The sequence below is a fragment of the Xiphias gladius genome, chromosome 3, assembly GCF_016859285.1.
Source record: "Xiphias gladius isolate SHS-SW01 ecotype Sanya breed wild chromosome 3, ASM1685928v1, whole genome shotgun sequence".
NCBI classification, from domain to species: domain Eukaryota; kingdom Metazoa; phylum Chordata; class Actinopteri; order Istiophoriformes; family Xiphiidae; genus Xiphias; species Xiphias gladius.
In genome coordinates this window covers 20,232,875-20,251,208 of record NC_053402.1, presented here as the reverse complement: position 1 = coordinate 20,251,208, position 18,334 = coordinate 20,232,875, and the positions used below count along the sequence as shown (strand labels likewise).

The 18,334-nt window shown below is 44.1% G+C and overlaps 1 protein-coding gene and 3 non-coding genes across 5 annotated transcripts; 3 read left to right on the top strand and 1 right to left on the bottom strand.

Moving 5' to 3' along the window:
* Positions 1-1,337: 1,337 nt before the first annotated feature.
* On the bottom strand, positions 1,338-2,798 carry gjc1 (gap junction protein gamma 1). Of its 2 annotated transcripts, XM_040122100.1 has the most exons (4): positions 2,457-2,795; positions 1,952-2,420; positions 1,539-1,846; positions 1,338-1,457 (listed from the first exon to the last, which is right to left on the bottom strand). In XM_040122100.1, the coding sequence occupies exons 1-4, from the start codon at positions 2,793-2,795 to the stop codon at positions 1,338-1,340; spliced, it is 1,236 nt and encodes a 411-aa protein (XP_039978034.1). The 2 variants fall into 2 exon arrangements, with proteins under 2 accessions (XP_039978034.1, XP_039978042.1); XM_040122108.1 differs by having other exon boundaries at positions 1,338-2,798.
* Positions 2,799-13,202: 10,404 nt separating this feature from the next.
* On the top strand, positions 13,203-13,274 carry trnac-gca. The gene has a single exon. It is a non-coding gene; the product is annotated as a tRNA-Cys (tRNA).
* Positions 13,275-17,111: 3,837 nt separating this feature from the next.
* trnac-gca lies at positions 17,112-17,183 on the top strand. Its single transcript has one exon. It is a non-coding gene; the product is annotated as a tRNA-Cys (tRNA).
* Positions 17,184-17,725: 542 nt separating this feature from the next.
* Positions 17,726-17,797, top strand: trnac-gca. The gene has a single exon. It is a non-coding gene; the product is annotated as a tRNA-Cys (tRNA).
* The last annotated feature ends 537 nt before the right edge of the window (positions 17,798-18,334 follow it).

Genomic DNA, 18,334 nt, shown 5'->3' with positions numbered 1-18,334 from the left:
CATTAAAATCTTGGCACTGACACTTGCATTACACAAACAGTGTTTGGTCTCACTAGAGTAGAGTAATGGCTTTATACCTTTTCCATTACAAGGTGGCAATATTGCAGCGTTGTACATCTAACGCTGAACTTGCGGCACCGGGAGGACCTAACTACCAGAAGGCTTGTCAATAGAAAAGGAACACTGCAGCTGGTTAAAGTGTTGGTGGATCGGTAGCATTGGCAACTGGTGCCCGCTCCCCAACAAAGGAAGCCCTGTAGAAGAAACCACCAGAGGGCAGTCAGCTACAAGGCAGATGGAGCAACAGTGAAGCACTGAGCAGCCTTGTTTAATAGCCATGAAAACCCAGAGAGAGAAACTGAGAAGTTGAAGAGTAAGGTATAAAAACTGGATTGCTGATGCACCTTGTTAAAAGGAACGTTTTCTTTCGGGAAATTTATGAGTGGAGACTGATTAAAATGCCACCTGCTGTGATCGGCGGGTCCCGAGTAGCAGCTGGTGTAGCACTGTTGTCAAAAAACACACAGGAAACATAAAGAAACACGCCGTCGATCGCAGATGCACGGCAACATAAAACACTGTGATTGATGCTGTGGAGAGAGCAGACAAAGAACATGACTGACAGGACACAGTCTTCAGGAAGTAGATGCTCTCAACGCGTTATAAAGTCACTGCTTTAGGCGCTGTCACTGAGTTAGGCTTAATTTTATTACATTTACGTTGTAATGACGTTCCTTTACAATGTCATAACAACTCATTTCTTTAGCTTGCCAGGGCATAGTGATGACATGGCATCCCCTTTGCCTGTGTATTGTGACGATACCTCATTTTGATGTCATTGTATTTTGCTGTCCCGAGAATTAGGATGCCAATGTATCAAAGGAGTCAGCGTCTTTGCAGAGGAGCGGCCAGAAAATGAGCTAAGCCAAATCTGGGATCAATCTGATTTGCAAGAGAACTCAGTATCATTCAGTAATTTTCCAAAGCTAGAATCCCTAAGAAAGGATGAACGGGAAGACAACAGAGGTCAATAAACTGCTTTAGGACTTCAGGAGAACGAGACATGTAAACGACAGACAGTAACCTAATACAGTTTGTGTTGGTGTGATGTTTCAAGTTAGACAGTGATAGCCCAGACCAAACAAATTGTCAGCTGCAACATCACGTTTTTTTTTGTTTTTTTTTTTACACACCTTAGTACACAAAACACAAATCTTCTCCAGCTTGCAGGATTCTTTAAGGCACAGTGGTGTTTAAATATCCAAGACAGATTTCAACAGCTCGTCATCCAATCTCTAATATATACACGGTTTCATTACATGTCACTGTTTCTGGGGTCAAATCCATACAGAGGGCTTGCCCTCTCCTGATTTGCTGCTGCTGCTGTTGCTGCTGCTGCCTCCCCCGCTGCTGCCTCCTTTCCCGTTCTTGAATTTATGCTTGCGCTCTTTCTGAGGCTGTGACTGTGGCTGAGGTTGGGCCTGGATGATGTTACTTTGGGGCTTGTCGTCCTGGTTGTCCCCAAGCTGCTCCTCTGCTCTGTGCTGCTGACTGTAGGCCTGGATGGCCGCCTCCAGTTGCTCATGGGCTTGCTGGATCATGTCTTTGTTCAGAGCCACGCGGGCCTCTCCTCCAGTGGGAAAGTTATCCTCATTGCTACCAAATTGCTGCTGCTCCTCTTGGGCGATGTTTGCCCGGTTCTGCTTGCACGCCATTTTAGCATTGCTAAGGTCTGTGTAGGGCATCTGCTCAGGTTTGACCACAATGTTGTAGCCAGGTGGAGCTGATGGCGTGTTCCAAGAGAAAGGGTAACCCACATAATCAGCAGCCCCATCTCCACCCACCCCTCCCTCAGAGCCTGCCTCGGGCCCTGCTACCCCTACGGAGCTCTCCACACCCCCGTTGGTGCCCAGCAAACCCAACTGGTACTCGTCCTCCTGAGGTGGGCAGCGCCGTCGGCGAAGAATGTCACAGATGGACCCGATCCCCAAATGGAGCATCTCCCAAACATTGAGTGTGAGGCAGAGGACGGTGACACCGTACATGATGCGCAGGAAGATGGTCTTCTCTGTAGGCCGCGACACAAAGCAATCAACGCTGTGAGGACAAGGCTTCCCCGAGCACACGAACACTGGCATCACGCGGAACCCATACAGCAAGTACTGGCCTGCAAGGAAGCCCGCTTCTAGCACTGTACGAGACACCAGCTGCATAACGTAGACCCGCATCAACCCCTCATCTTGAATGCGCTTGCGCCCGTCATGCCGGACTTTGGGTCTAGGTGTGGGTTGCAGTGGATCCCGTGGCCTTTTAGGGGGCTCGATCTCTGGCACCTCGTAGATCATGGGATCATCCTCCTGGTCCTCCTCGGTCTCCTCGATGCCCCGGTGCTGCCGTGCTCCAAAGCAGATTTTCCTGGGCTTCCTGTGTGTGTAACCCCCTCCTCCTGTTCTGACCGCAGCAGATCCACCTCCTCCTTTAGCTTCATCCAATCGTGCAATCTTGTTGACAGCATAGCCCATGTACATGAGAGAGGGCATCGCCACCAAGATGATCTGGAAGACCCAGAAGCGTACGTGAGACAGAGGGGCGAAGGCATCGTAGCAGACGTTCTCGCAGCCTGGCTGGCCCGAGTTGCAGACAAACTTGCTCTGTTCGTCGTAGTAGATGGATTCTCCCCCAACTGCGGTGAGAACAATGCGGAAGACGATGAGCACAGTGAGCCACAGCTTCCCCACGAAGGTGGAGTGGTTGTGGATCTCCTCCAGCAGCCGCGTGAGGAAGCTCCAGCTCATGGTGTCGCTGGACAGTGGGGCAGACAGTGTCCCTCTCTCACCTGTTCACAGACTCTGGAGAAAGTAAAGAGGGAGAAAAGGGGAAGATAAGGGGGAGAGAAAAGGAAGAAAGTATGAGCTCACAACAAATGCTTTTGAAATGTGATCAAAGCAAGTAAGATTTGTCTGAGTTTTTCCAGTAAGACTTCTATCCCCGTGGAAACAGTATTAGTTCTGCAAGTTCAGTGGCAAAATTTGAAAGATGTTTGACATAATAATCGCGTTAATTAAATGAATGTTAGTCTCTGAGCTCGGGCATCAATATATCCTTAATTTGATCTGTTGCTTCTTGAAGCACAGCTAAACACACACAGGATTCGGAGATCAGTGCCACAGTGAGGCTGCAGTGGAGTTCAAGCTTTTTAAGGGAATTAGAAGACCAAACAGGGTGGAAAGAGGATATCAGTATTAAAAAAATACCATCAAGCAGCACTGAGAAGGAGGCGAAATAATCCAAATAGGGAATTTGCTATCGCCAAATGCACACACACTTTATTTAACAGCCTATCTCCTTTTGAAGAAATAAATCCTCTTAGTGAGCCTTCTTCTGTGTGAGGTGCAGTTTTCAGGACTGTATTAACTTGACTGGTTGTGCTGGTTGTCTCTACAGCATTGTGCTGTGTGCATTGTGCTGTGCCGTGCTGTGCCACACTTATGTGCTTGCGCGTGTGCGTGCGTGTGTGTGTGTGTGTGTGTGTGTGTGTGTGTGTGTGCGTGAGCAACAGTTTTTGGACGAGGGACATGTTGCCTATGTGGTTTAGGGTCTGGGCTCCAGGCAGTCCACCCAAACCAGTAGAATCAGTAGGTGGCCAGGCAGAAACCGTTGGAGCGGGGGAGTCAGACAGCAGGCCCGCATTAGCTCAGGCGGTGGAGTCGAGACCAAACACTGCTGTCCCTCAGGGCGGCTTTGGGGGATGAGTATGACACCTCCTCAGAACTTTCCCCCTTATGAAGCCGCAACAGCGCATGGCTTATTGTCAGCTAGACTGAGAGGAAAATCCAACCATGAATACTAGCTTACGTTGGGGTTTAAAGGGCTTCCAGGGACAATATCCTTACCAAGCAGGTTGAAAGCTTAGTATGGGTGAGCTGGAGCTGCGGCGAGAGGGAAACATTTAGCTGGGGGAGACGAGCAGCGGCTCCCAGTCCTCTGCTTTGTGTCTCCGTTGGGAGCAGAGAGTGCGGGATATTTTGAAGAAGCCCTGCGATGAAACATGTGCTGAGTATGGATCACTCTGACCAAATAAGGACATGCCTGGGACGTGGGGGAGTAGATGTCAGGAATTCCTCTGTGTGTGTGCGCGCACTCCAGCACGCATTATTACCGACATACTGTATGAGTGCACAGCTGCCTGAACTGTGTACCATCCCGCAGTCAGACTAAGAAGCGAAGAGCCTGTGAGAGTGCTGACTGTGAGCGTCTGCGGCCGACGTGAATGAGTAAGCGGCACATGGTCAGCGGGGAGTGGGAGGCTGCCACAAGCACACACGGAGTCACAGCAGTGTCCTTCCACGGCCGAGCTGCGTCTGACTTCTCTGCGCAGTTGTCCTTTAGCTAATGATACCCAGATTCACTCGCAGACAAACAGTCAGCTGCAAAGGTTTAACTGCTTGATTTAGTATAATGGTAAGGCTATTCTGCTGTTTAATGTTGTGGGGCAACAAATGTGTTATATTTACTGTGTCTTCTGTTTTTCCTACCTTTCCTATCCTATATTTGTCTTTTAATGTTGTACTTCCTATTATAATTGCAATATTTTGGGTTAATTCATGGTACTCTATTAAATATTTGTTATGTAGAGGATTTAATGTGTCATTCATACAATATTTTTCATAAGATGGTTTCTTTTGTACAGGCACATTTTTCTGACTTTAGATGAGTTTTGGCTTCTAGCAACGGTTAAAATGAGCCCGTGCACAGTATTTGCTCTGGCTTTGTTTGAATTAAGGGAAAATTTTCTTTTCTCATCTTAAACCCCTTAACATACAGTTTTCTGTGTGTTCTGTGTGTTTGCGTTCATATAATTCGCAGACTGTACCAGCTCTGGATATTTGCACTGTGTGAAATATAAAAGCCCAAGCTTTCACATTTTGACATCGCTTCAAATGGAACTATTCTACATGTTCTGTGCATCATTTCAAACACATTTCCCCAGCATTCATTCAGACGTATTCAGTGTTTTTGGAAACTTTGGGATCTCCACTAGAATTTGAGTGCCTGGGTAGCTCGTGCACCACGAACTGTCACACTCCCTCCTGACCAGGAGAGACGCTCCAGCCCAGGCACACAGCTGCCTGATCTTAATACTCCTGCTACCTCAGCCACATATAACCTGGCATTTTGCCTTCTCATCCAATTTATGTCTGCAGGAGCTAGTGGGGCAGTTAGGGGTAAGAGGCTGACTCTGTGCATTAAGTTAGCAGGGTGAGTCAGCTTCGCGAATAGCACCACACGGACAGAGCAGGCAGGTTTTCTCTCTGTTACTGTCATGTAAAGAATGAACAGCAAATAGGGGGAAGTCACGTCACACACGAAAACACGAGAAAACAAACACCAGACTCTGGTTCCAGAGTCAGAGAAGGAAACAGCTACAAGAAAAAAAGCCCTCCAGCGCAATCTCACGGGGAATTTATATAATATGAGACTACTAATGAGCTTTGAAAGGGACTCGCATTCAGGATCAATGGCTCTATAGCCATCAGCCCGAAAGGTCATGACTGTACAATCATGGGTCATCAAAGCATCCGTCTCTCCGATACATCTGAGCCCATGACATAGGTCATAGCCCTACCAGAACAGTACAAAGTCAAAGGTCAACAGGATCAGTTCCTAAGGGGTGAACTCTCCACATCACGACCTCGTGCTCTGAGTCAAACAGACAGTTACAGTTACACTGAACGACACTAGAGGGATCTACTCAGTCACCGGCTCTCGTCCCTCAGGATTCAGAGAGACTCACATCCAGATATGGTACAAAGACAGACCCGCACACAGGCAGACACACGCAAACACACACACACACACACACACACACACACACAAATGCAACAGCCTCAAAAAAGCATGTGGTGTAAAGCCACAATGTCCCTACGACTACGAGAAACACTGAAGTGAGTTTAGCTGAGGTGCTCCTCATTCACGTTAGCGGCCCATCCTGTGAACACAGCGCTGCAGCCGCGGCTGGGCCACGGGCTTCGGAGGGACACCACGGGAACGAGCCCACCACGGGACAAACCGCGACCCCTGCACGGGACAACTGCAGGTGGTCGGATGTTGTAACCGCATTACAGGGGGATGCAGTAACAGCGTGCATCATCCAGGGGAGTTCTGCACAGCAACAGGTGAAGGTACACGACAGATGTGCCAGGTCGTGGTTTCTGTACGTGAGATTTGGACTTAAACACCATCAGCCTGCTTTGACCTGACAAATACTAACTTGGGAGCTTTTAAAAACTAATGAAAACGTTTAAGTTAGCCAGCTACTTGGAGAAAGCCTTTGAGATGAGGATATCAGGATAAACATTAGGCTTGCACTGTTTCTTGTCTGTTTTATGCTACAAAGTGCGCAGTATATTTGAAATTTTGCACATAAACACATGTAGCTGTATATAGAAAGTTATGACCAATGTTTTTCTCATGGCTTTGTGCATCTGTAACCAGCAGATGTCTTATTATATTTTTGATGTTTAGTGGTGTCTCGTAATTCCATATGGGTTTGGGCCGAATATTTAGCATGACAGGGAAATAAAAGTCAACTAACCAACTAAGAAATGAACTAGTATTCTATTCAAAGCAACATTTTGAATGGACACGTTTCTAGCATTGTTTTTAATATTTTGTATTCACGCGACCTGTTTCATCAATGTTTTGGATGCAGATGTACGTCGTTACAGTACGTGGCTTCAAGTAAATGTAAGAATTGTAAAAAAAAAACATAAAAAGGACAAAAGATTCAAACATAAAAGACTATAAATATATGAGATACTGTATAGGTATTAAAATGCAAAACTGTACACTGGTCCATTGTCTGGTTGAACTGCGCAATTTTTCAGTATGTAAAAATGTACATTTGTTGGTTGTAAGACAAGCTATACAATAATTTTGTACACATACAAGTGCAGATATGCAAATGTCCGGGGTACGTTTGCCCTGGGTACTGCATTGTGAATAAAGGGGAGTGTAACATATTCAATAATCTCTCTCTGCCTCTAAACTGTTTGTCTACATATTACATAATCAAGCTTTGATACATTACATCCAGATCCGTGTATGAACACACATGCTCACACCCTCACAAAGCCACATTCATTTTAATAAATGCAGGCCAACGGCAGTCTGGATAATGAACGTGCCTTAAACGGTAGAAAAAAAGCCCTAATGAGTGTAAGTAAGGCTAACAGATTAATTAGCCTTTAGATGAACTTCAATCAAGCGAAGCACACAAACGTATATTTGTAGACAAATGAAACATGTCAAACTGCTACGTGAAACTCTAATTGAACATAATATCAATGCATGTTTTGTGTGGTCCCTGTATTTAAAGCGGATGCAGACAGTAGTAATTTATTGGCTCATATGCTACTAATTTTTGGCATAATTCTGTCTCCGCTTCTCTGCTTATCTTCGCGCAGTAGGCAAAGGCAAAGGCAAACAGCCGCACAGATGGAGTATGAATGTCAGCACAGGCTCTAGGTAAACGCATCCTCAGTCTGCTTCATCATCATGCTCATTATCAATTAGATCTCTCAGTGTTTTTTTTAAAGATCTTAAGGAAGATCCAATAAAAGAAAACGTCAGTGTTTTCTTCAGCCAAGACTGATTTGGCTGCTGATGCTGCTGATCTGCTGTTGGGCCGCTGCCTTTAAAACACTCCTCATTTTGATTTTACACTTTTATGTGATTTTTTTTTTTTTTTTTTTTACTTTCAGTGGTTTGTCTGCAACTTTTAATGAGGGGCATGATTCGGCTTTTACCGGCTGCCTCTCCCCCACAATGTGAAACAATTCCATGTGAGCAACATGTGCTGCAGAGTGATCTTTTAGCTTTGTGACACTACCCCAACACACACTGTTTAATGGGGACAGGGATGAAAGTGCCTGGTAGGTGAAAATAGAGGGCTAAGATTTGTCTTCTCATACTTTGTGTCTGTTACTAGTCTCATCTGCAGTAGCAACTAATGGACATGTAATACGATATTGCTTTTATTTACAATTTTTCTGCAGCACTGCTACAAGCTCTCATTGTCTAACACTTGGCGGAATGATATCGTCTGCTGTCACTCAACGTAGCTTTTCAAGCAGTGGCGTGAACGATGCAGCCATTAGGGCTTGATCGACATAACAACATTACCACCCTGCGAGACACTAGAAATGCCAAAATAACAGTATAATACTTGCTGGTAAATATGAGCGGTCATTTTTGTCAAATGTGCAAAATTGTGAGCGTAAGATTGATTATTTCTCCTCTGGAACAGTTGCAGGATGTGGGATTTCACTCAATAAAAACAATAAAAAGTCCTTCTGCTAATTTTGGGCTCCAAAGTAAGTGATGCAATAAACCCAGATAGAGCTGAGAAGGTTGTTTATGGACAGTCACCATATAAACTTCACCCTTCAATTCAAACCCTCTGCATTCACAGGGAAAAGGGGTTAGATAATATATTTTTAAAACTATAACTATACAACAGTTTTCACTGCCAAAGCAGAATAGTGTAGCCAACATTGAGGCAAAGTCAGAAAGGCAACATAGCGGGAGAAAGAGAACAAAAGCACTCAACAGAGAGAAAGGTTTATTATGCTGCTTGCTTCAAAAACATGATTCTATCTGTGTGAAGGAGACACATTTTTACATTTTATATTAACCAAAATCCCCAACGAAAATATTATCGTGGAAGATCCAGACCAAAGCCAGTTCCAAATGTGCCGCGTTGGAGTTCGAAGCTATCCTCGGCGCTGATAACAAAGTGCTGCGGTGTGTGCGGAGATTTAATTTTCTGGCTTTGTAAAGCTTAATCACATAAAAAAGAAACACCTTTATTCCCAGAATGGACAATGTGGCTAATAACTAATTGGGATGAGGTGGAAATTCAGGCACAATGAGGTCTATTGTCTGAGTGCCACTTGTCAGTAGCCTATGAGATTCTTTTAAACTACTGTCACTGAAAAAATAATACTGTCATTCTAAAAATGACTTAATAAATTGTGATATCAGGGAAACCCTAATGCCAGTGAGGGATACATGGGTCATTGCCACAGTGCCCCTCTGCCTCTGTTCTGCCAGCGGCATCATCAGGGTTCACTGATGCCCCTCTGAGCCTCCACCTTGTCCCACACAGACTTCACAGATCAAACTGATCTGCTCACACAGACATCTGCCAGAAATCTGTCCGTGCAAAAAAAAAAAGCCCCCCTGGATCGTCATATGTGGGTTAAATCGTGGCTAAAGAAAACCCCCATATAAAAACCAGCAAATATATGTCATAAAAAGGCCACAGCCTTTGCTTGTGAATTCAAAATATGAGTAGAGATAAGCACTAGAACAGCGGTGTGGAGGACCGACCGCCGGCAAATGCTCGGCTTGAAAAGCACACGGGGTTTCTTAAATTGTGGCTCCCCATCCTCTGCTCTAAAGGGGCTGGATAAACTCCTTTGTTAGGCACTCAGAGATATTCAAATCAGCTCCAAAAAAAACCCCAAACAAAATAAACAAACAACAAAAACCAAAACAAAATATCGCTATAAATGGATTCCTTATCAACATTTTCTGGATGTCTGCTTTTTTTTCTGAGCACCAACTTTGTTCAGAAGAGAGTCCCTGTAGTGATTAAAAACACGCATGCCGAGAGTGACTGTTGAATTCACCCACAGAAGGTTATCAGAGTTGTTAATCATTTCCATTTCGTAGTTTCCTAATCTCTACCAGATTGTATGGTGTTTACGCATACACACACACGCGCGCGCACACAAACACAGACGAGAAACTTACTTGCAGAGTGATCAATGGACGCAGCCATGAAACACAAACAAACTATTAATTCCAAAGGGTTGAGTTGACAGTGCACCCCAGTTAAGGGCCTCTGGCTCATACAACGGGCAGCAGAAGACAACAAGGAATTCAAATCAGAAAACCTTACTAGTGAGGGGTAAAAATACAAACTGCTGAACATTTTGTTGTGTGGTCAAACCTGAGCCCCAGCCTGTCAGAGAGCCTCTTGAGATGAGGAAGTCTTTGCTGGGACGGATGAATGAGCTACTCTTCTTCATTTTTCAGGAGGGAGGCGAGTCACGAGGGAGTGTTTCTCCCTCTGTGTTCGTGGGAAACTAAAAATTCCCTCATTAACAGTGTCCGAAGGGAAGAAACATAACGGGAAACCGGTTCCATATGTTACAGGAAGAGTCTCTGACGCAGGAGCAGCCGCTCTGTGTGCATCTGTGCCTTTTGTTCAGCTTCATGCGGGGAAAAATACATGTAAATTACGTTTTAGGGTTAGAAATATAACTTCTCCTAAACACAAGTTCAGGACCTGGGCTGTCCTGCGGACAAGACGTCCGGGGTGTGGCTTCCTAATTGACATGATCAGTTATGAAAGATTATTTCCTTCGTCATCACTTAAAGTCACTTTTAGAGGAATAAATACAAAAAAACAAAACAAAAAACAAACAATGCATACAGACAACACACAAGCTGCAAAGTAAAATGGTAAAGCAGTATACTCACTCTACTCCTTCTCTCCCAGATGCCAGGTACTGTGTCCTTTGTCTCTCAACCTGAGGCCCCCTCATCTACATCTCCTCGTCTCACTTACCCTCCTTTACATACCCCTTAACCTCGGCCGACATCAGACAGCACTGACCTAAACTCAACAATGGCATCCCGACAACAAAAAGCTGAAAAGCAAACACACAGCTCCGTGGCCGATCTCTAGTGGAGAGCCTCAGTGTGTGTGCTTAACCAACTGTGAGCTCTTCCTGAAAGGGAGAGGAAAGAGGGAGGCAGCACATCTTGCCTCTCTCCCTCTGGTAGTCACAACGGTCCTCACTTACCCCCCCATCCCCTCCAAACTGGGTCACGGTTGGGGGTGTGGATGGGTGTGTGTTTGTCTGTTTTGGTGATGATGAGGGTGAGGAGGAGGTGGTGGGGTTTTTAATACCCCCCCCCCGGGGGGGTCGGAGGGAGGGGAAGTCTGGGTTCGACGGACAGTGATAAGATGGATGGGGAAGTACATGGCTTTTTGGATGCAAGCGATACTTAACTTTTTGAGACCTCTGGCCATCAGCGAGGACCAGGACAGGACGGGGCTTTCAGGCAGGGGTAAGGGTAGCAATTAGAAATCTGGCCTTTGTGTTTTATAACCCTATTACAATGCATCTGAGATGGATGAATTTAAAAGCGCTACATGTGGCCTTTTGAGACTGGGAGATCTTAAATAAATTACCTGAGGCTGGAGTATTTTTTTCGTCCTAGCAAAAGGTTTTGTGATTGTTTGGCATTAATGAAAAAGAAAAATGAAAAATTAATGAAAAAGAAAAACAATGATGCAAGTTGAACTGAAGTCACCAAGCTCGGACGTGTTTGTACGATAAGCTTTTAGATGGAAACAAACCGCTAATAAGAGATTTCCAATCTCCATAAAACAATAAGTAGGAGTGGTTATAGAGATAAAGCTTTCTAGCATGTTTTTCCTTTGCAACCCTTTTTTGCAACAGAACACAGCAATCAGCCGGTTTGAGCTTACTGCAGGCATATGAGTGTTGGCTTGTCTCCGCCGATAAGTAACAAGAAATTGCAGTGTTGCCAGGAGAGCACTCACAGATGTCTGTGGATGGCGATGTCAGTTTGTCAGTCAGCCTATCCGCCGCTCGGGCACACACTGAAATTTCAGCAACAGGTACTGGATGGATTGCTATGAAATTATGTACAGACATTCATAGTCCCCAGTAGATGTACCCCAAAGACTTTGGCGATCCATTGACTTTTCGCCGAGCGCCACCGTGAAGTTTACCTAGCTGGTTGTTAGTAAAATGTCTCAACAACTATTGGAGGGATTGCTGTAAAATTTGGTCAAATTTGGATATTCATGTTCCCCTCAGGATATGAGTTCCACACCAAGTCCAGTGTGTCAAAGTATCGCAAATAATTGATGCCCAACATGCTGCCTGTTATGAATGCCAGTGGATTTGGGGCTCTAAGAGAAGCCCAATTGGCTGCCAACTATGAAAAAACGAATAACACTAGTTTGAAGGGAGAGTTTTTGTTGAAAAGTCATGAGAGGACACTGTGAACTCTGAGATAAAAGTTTGGAAGTATTCAAATAATCGGCTGACACGGGCCATTCTAGTTCTGAAGGTTTTATGTACAGCACATATACTGTCGTCTCTGCTTGCAGAAATAAGGGGACTTGGTCATTATCCTCTCCAACACTTCCAGCCTCGGCATGCCATCCTCACTCCATCACTCTGCCGCCTCCCTCATGCCCTATCATGGAGTCATAATCATGCAACGCTACGAACAATAAAAGATGCTCGTTTGATATTGTCCTAATCCACTCACCAGTGGGGGTTGCTCAAATTAGGACTGCACGCTATCTCAGTCTCTTTTCTTATCTGTCTCTTCTGAGCAGACCAATTGCTATCGCCACATTTCACAGATCATGTGCTGAGAAATCACAGAGTATAAATCCTCTTTAAATTCATATCATGTCGTTCAAAGTCAAAGTCACAGTTTCTGTGAAATGTTTTTCTTTAATGTACAGTTATTGCATTTTTTCCCTTTTTTTTCGTCAATGTGAAGTTGATAAGTAGTGAAATGTATTTTTTGGACCTGTCGTCTCGGTTATAACCATGAATAAATTGACATTCTCATCTTCTTTTGATGAGACGAGTTGTATGAAGTGATTTTTTTTTTTAGGTCGTACTGATTTTTATAGACAACTACTCTGGATGTGAAGATGGTGTTGATGCTGATTTTGATGATGATGATGATAATAATGATTATTTAAAACCATTACAGAAAAAACAAAGATCACCAACTGGTGGTAGAGCAACGTTGCGTTGGCCTTGTGAGCAGACACACATAGCTATTATATTGACACTAAGGAGGAACGATGGCAGTTATTCACAGTCAATCAGACTAAAGGCCTTTTCCTATGTGGCTATGAGTGTTTGACAGCAGATTAAAAAGTCATGTTCATACTCTAACTTGTGAGAAATACACACTAAATCGCTTTTGTAGGTCACTTTATGCCAAAGTCGAGGCCATCTTTGCAGACTCAGCCAGCACAGGGGTTTGAGATGATTCATAACCTTTATCTTCTGCTGACATGAAGCCGAACAAGTCACTGTTACTGTCAGTACCAGTTACAGACATAAGGGGGTATAGCTCAGTGGCAGAGCATTTGACTGCAGATCAAGAGGTCCCCAGTTCAACTCTGGGTGCCCCCTTCGGAAAAGTATTTAAAGTGGAGTGGAAAAATGTTGGCAGCTTTTCAATACATTACACATCAGAAACCTTACGTGCTGCCAAGTTCAATGAAAAATTTAATTAAAGCATCACATTTGTGCGTGCAGAGTTTCACCTCAGCCAAACCAACTCTCCGAGTGCCAGGTTCATACTACATACGAACCCTAAACAGGTTTTTAGTATGTAGTGTTGACGCTCCGGAGAAGTAACAAACGGAAGACTACTCAAACCACAGTTTATTCATTCTTTATACAATTGATTTTTACCAGCCGTGACAGTGTGGCTGGTACTGGCCACCCACTCTACCCCCCTGACCCAGTTTAAATCACTCCCGTCCACTCTAAGACTCTAAATAGTTCAGTATGCGGACTTCTTTGAAAACTGACTGCTAAAACAGTACAACGTGACAATTAGTATGTAGTGTATACTTCGCAGTTTTGGAACCATCTTGATCTGTGGATGTCCAAGCAATACAAGAGATTGAGCGCCAACAACGTTTGTACAGCTGTACAAACATTGCTTTTGTAGGTCACTTTACGCCAAAGTCGAGGCCATCTTTGCAGACGCAGCCAGCACAGGGGTGGAGGTGATTCATCATTTTTATTTTCTGCTGACATGAAGCCGAACAACTCACTGTTACTGTCACTACCGGTTACGGGCACAAGGGGGTACAGCTGGGCGCTGGGCAGGGGCCTGAAGGGTCATGGGGCCCCTGGGCCAGAGCCTCTTAATGAGCATGAAATGACATTTAATATTTCTTGTTGGAAAAGTCAGTCAAATGACAAACAAAGGCACAAAACAACTGGAGAGAGAACACAAAACGACGGCAAAGGACATCACGGAGTCGTTTCGTGTGTCTGAGAGTATGAGCGTTCTGGTTCACCTGCAAAATGACTACGAAGGTTGTTTTCAGTCCGGGTGTCTTTCTCCTATGTAGGAGGGGTAGGGGAGCCCACATCAAGTCTGTGCCCAGGGGGCCCATTGTGTCATCATCCATCCATGCATACAATTAGCATAAACTTGAGTGTTTCACTGCTTAAATTTATGATTAGCGGTTAAGACAACTACTTTATATAACCAATATTGCTGTAGCTGCTCCCAGCCCTTCTATTTTAGAGCATTCTTATAGTCATGATCTTTTTTTGTCTTCAGTCCAGCATCGCAGAGGTTGTTCATATAAGCTGTCTGCGAGCCGTGGTTGGTGTGCACATGGGACGATCTGCTGGCTTCCTGGCGGACGCCATAGGTGTGACAGAGACCAGAGTTAATAATGCAGCACCACTTGGTTGACTCTGACTGGCACTGGAATATAAACTCTGTATCTTTCATCAAGCACAGCTAAGGCTGATACTTATTTGGATACAGTCCGAGCACTGGATCATGTGATTTTGGCATGGAACCGACTGTGGTCTATTATCCTCCTCAGGGATAATGCCCCATGAATAAAACACCTTCTCTGGTTACAACTTTTTCAGCCTTTAATGCGTAAATCTGGGCCTCAATCTATGCTGCACATCATTATGTACACCGGGACTGTATAAAATAGTATTAAAATAACATAAAGATGTCTGTTATTAGATAGATTATATACAGAGTGCATGTAAATACATAAAAATATAGTGATGCAAGTAATTTGTGCCATTGGGCTCATGTCATATCAGGCTGCAAAGAAACCTAAGCCTTTCATTTCCTATAATGGCTCCACAGCAAGAGTTTCACTGTTTGGCATATGAACCAACTTATCACAACCATAAATCTTCTGTCTAAGACAATTTATATTCTGAATTCATATAAGCAGCCTCAAAAAGTATACGTGTCCGTATCAGCATGTCATAAATCAGACCGCTCATAGATGGATTCTGGAGATCGGGGTTGCCTAACTCCCATAATCCTTCAGCCTGTCTGCATAAGCCAAGCTAATTTGACTCATTGGACAGTCTATCATCCATGTAAACATCAAAGCACTTTGAGAAGAGGCTTGAGCGACAGATTTGTCAGTTGTATTCTTGTCTTTTCTTTCCTTTTTTTTTTTCTTTTTTCAATCACAATATGGCTCCACTCGGGCCATAACAGAAATTTCTCCATTTCGGAGCAGTAGACTGACGAGTGGCTATTGATGTGCACTAAGCCTGAGACAGCACTGTCATCATGAAACGGGGACTTAAAGTTAAAGTATGAAGTCCTGGGAAGCAAGATGACAACACGCCATATTTCCTGGCGGTCAGCTTGCGGAGTCAGGAGATTCCCAAGCTTACAACCAGAGAGTTCAATTTGAATGGCAACGTCCTGGTAGTAAACTTTCGAATAAAACCACCACAGTATTTTAAAACACTTTCTCCCTTGCTATCACGTTAACTTAACCTACTAAGTGCTATGTCCCTCCTCAACATCGCGTTCCAACACCGCGAGAGTAAAAACACCATTTAACGGGGCCTTTTAGTCACATCTCCTACCAGTAACCGAACCTCTTGACACCGTCTGCATATTTTATGTACAGTCTCACAGACAAGAGGAGTGGCTGTTACTGTAAACTGCGTGTGTGGTGTAACTATTAAAGCGGCAAACGACATAAAATTGCAACTGACACTAAGTGGGCTGGAGCCTTGTGATCTCTGTATTTATGTATAATAATAAATATAAATATATGTAGCTGGAGTTTAGGTCTTAGAGGCAGTTCAGGATAAACTGTGAAAAGAAAGGAAAGCTGCAGCCTGCATTTTTGTCCTCAAAAAACGACTCTCTGAATGATCTTAAATCAAATAATTAGGTCAAAAATCCATTAAAAGGATTGTTTTTAGATATGATGTTTGTGTTGTTTATGACGGCAGAGATGGGCCCCAACCACGGAGAAAACAATGGGGGTGCAGGAAACTTTCTCATCATCTGAGCTGCATTGGAAGCCTCCATTGGAATATATGACCCAAAATGTTTGAATGCTATTTAGCCATTATTACATCCACTGGTCTAAATCGCTGTATGAACATCTGACAGCTGGTCAGGAGGTTCCCTCTTCAACTCTATGAACGCCTCCACCGTCTCCCATGTTTACACAGTGATAGTATGAATGGGTTTTGTTTCAGTGGATCCAAAACCCATGTGTGAACAGGACAGTAGACTCGGTGAAAAAGAGCTGAAGGTCAACAGGTACATTCACTGACCAACACATAACAAACTGGCTTTGATTAAAGTTGAATTGATTGTAATGTTCCTTAACCTTCAGTCCATCTCTGGTGTCCTTCGTAGTTACATGTCAATTTCATACTGCGCTCAGAAGGCAAATTTGTATAAGCATTTGATGGTTGGCTGGATGGTTTGTTCATTAATGTACAGCACTATATATAGTGTGCATTGTTTATAGTATGCTTTCTTTAGCCCCCATACATCTCTCTCTCTCTCTCTCTCTCTCTCTCTCTCTCTCCCTCTCTCTTGCCCTCGAAAAATCCCAAGGGCTGAAAGAGGAGCTAGAAAAGATGTGGGGAGTAAAGGCAACAGTGGTGCAAGCGGTAGTTGGAGCACTGGGGGCTGTGACCCACAAACTGGGAGAATGGCTCCAGCAGGTTCCGGGTACAACATCTGAGGTCCTAGGAACAGCTCAGACACTGCGCAGAACCCCTCAAACTCCCAGGCCTCTGGTAGAGGACCCGAGCTTGAGGAAGACACAACACCACCACCCCCCATAGAAGGGGGGTTGAGAGGGAGATTTTTAAAAAACATAAATATATATACACATATCATATGCTATGATTATTTATATATATGCTGATAAGTATTTATCTCACACTATAGTTGCTGGTTCCTCCACAGAATAGCAGTGTGAAGGGGGTATAGCTCAGTGGCAGAGCATTTGACTGCAGATCAAGAGGTCCCCAGTTCAACTCTGGGTGCCCCCTTGGAAAACATATAGCGTGGAAAAGGAAGTGCGTGTGTAAAAACACAACTATAATTTGTGACCACACACCTTGATCTGAAATACTAATCTTTGAATTATGCAGTTTAAAACATGTTATTCTAATACTATATTTACCAATTTAATCATTCATAGCACAGTCGACAAGCTCAAAGTCTGTAGCTCATTCATCTGATGATTTCATCGAGAAGTGGATCAGATTATTGGTAATTCATCATTTTTAGTATATCAATTATCCTGGTAAGTTAAAGAGACTGTAATTTTCCCTGAAGGCTCATTAAAATCTACACTACAGTCACACATCATTTCATGCTAAGCTGAAAAAGCACTTAATTATAGGCAAACCTTTTCGTTAAAATAAGTGTGAAAGGAACTAGTTGACTGGAAGTGGATAGCATCCCTTATAGGTAAACACAGGATTATCATACTAACAAAGACATGGAAACACATGATTGTCACACTGGTCTAGGCAGAGTTGCACATTTGTTTAAGAGAAAATCAAACGACGACCAAAGGCAAAAGCAAGGGGGTATAGCTCAGTGGCAGAGCATTTGACTGCAGATCAAGAGGTCCCCAGTTCAACTCTGGGTGCCCCCTGTGAACACATAGACCTGCGTGTCCTGTCAAAATTGGTCAGAAGTGCACGAACAGATATGATCCTGGACTGATTTCAGTAGGGCATTTTTACAAAGAGCCCTGTTACAGTTCATTGGCCACTCATCTTCTTATGTTTATTGGCAGGACGCATCTGAAAAATCTATTTGCCTCGGTACAAAACCACTCCATTGAATCAATAACGGTATAACGTGCTCGCCGCAGGTTAAACAGCATGTTCCAATCAATTGTATTAAGTGCTCATGTTAATGTTTTTATCGTAAACATTTATGGGTTCTGATCCATGTATCTTGCAGCCACTGATTAGCTCTTCAGCCAGAGAGGAGGAATTTATTAGGACGATAACCTGCAGTGTAGTGTGTGTGGTGTCTGGCTGGAACGGAAACCCGCCGCCTTTCAGAACTCACTGGCGCATAGTTCGACACCTGTGGCCGAGGTGTTACGCAATACTCCGTGTCGCGTGCCAGTGGTTCTCTGTCTCAGCGTCGGGTCTCAAATTCCTGCTAGTTTCATCTGAGC

Coding starts and splice junctions, on each gene's coding strand:
- gjc1 (XM_040122108.1), bottom strand. CDS start 2,795: ATGAGCTGGAGCTTCCTCACGCGGCTGCTGGAGGAGATCCACAACCAC.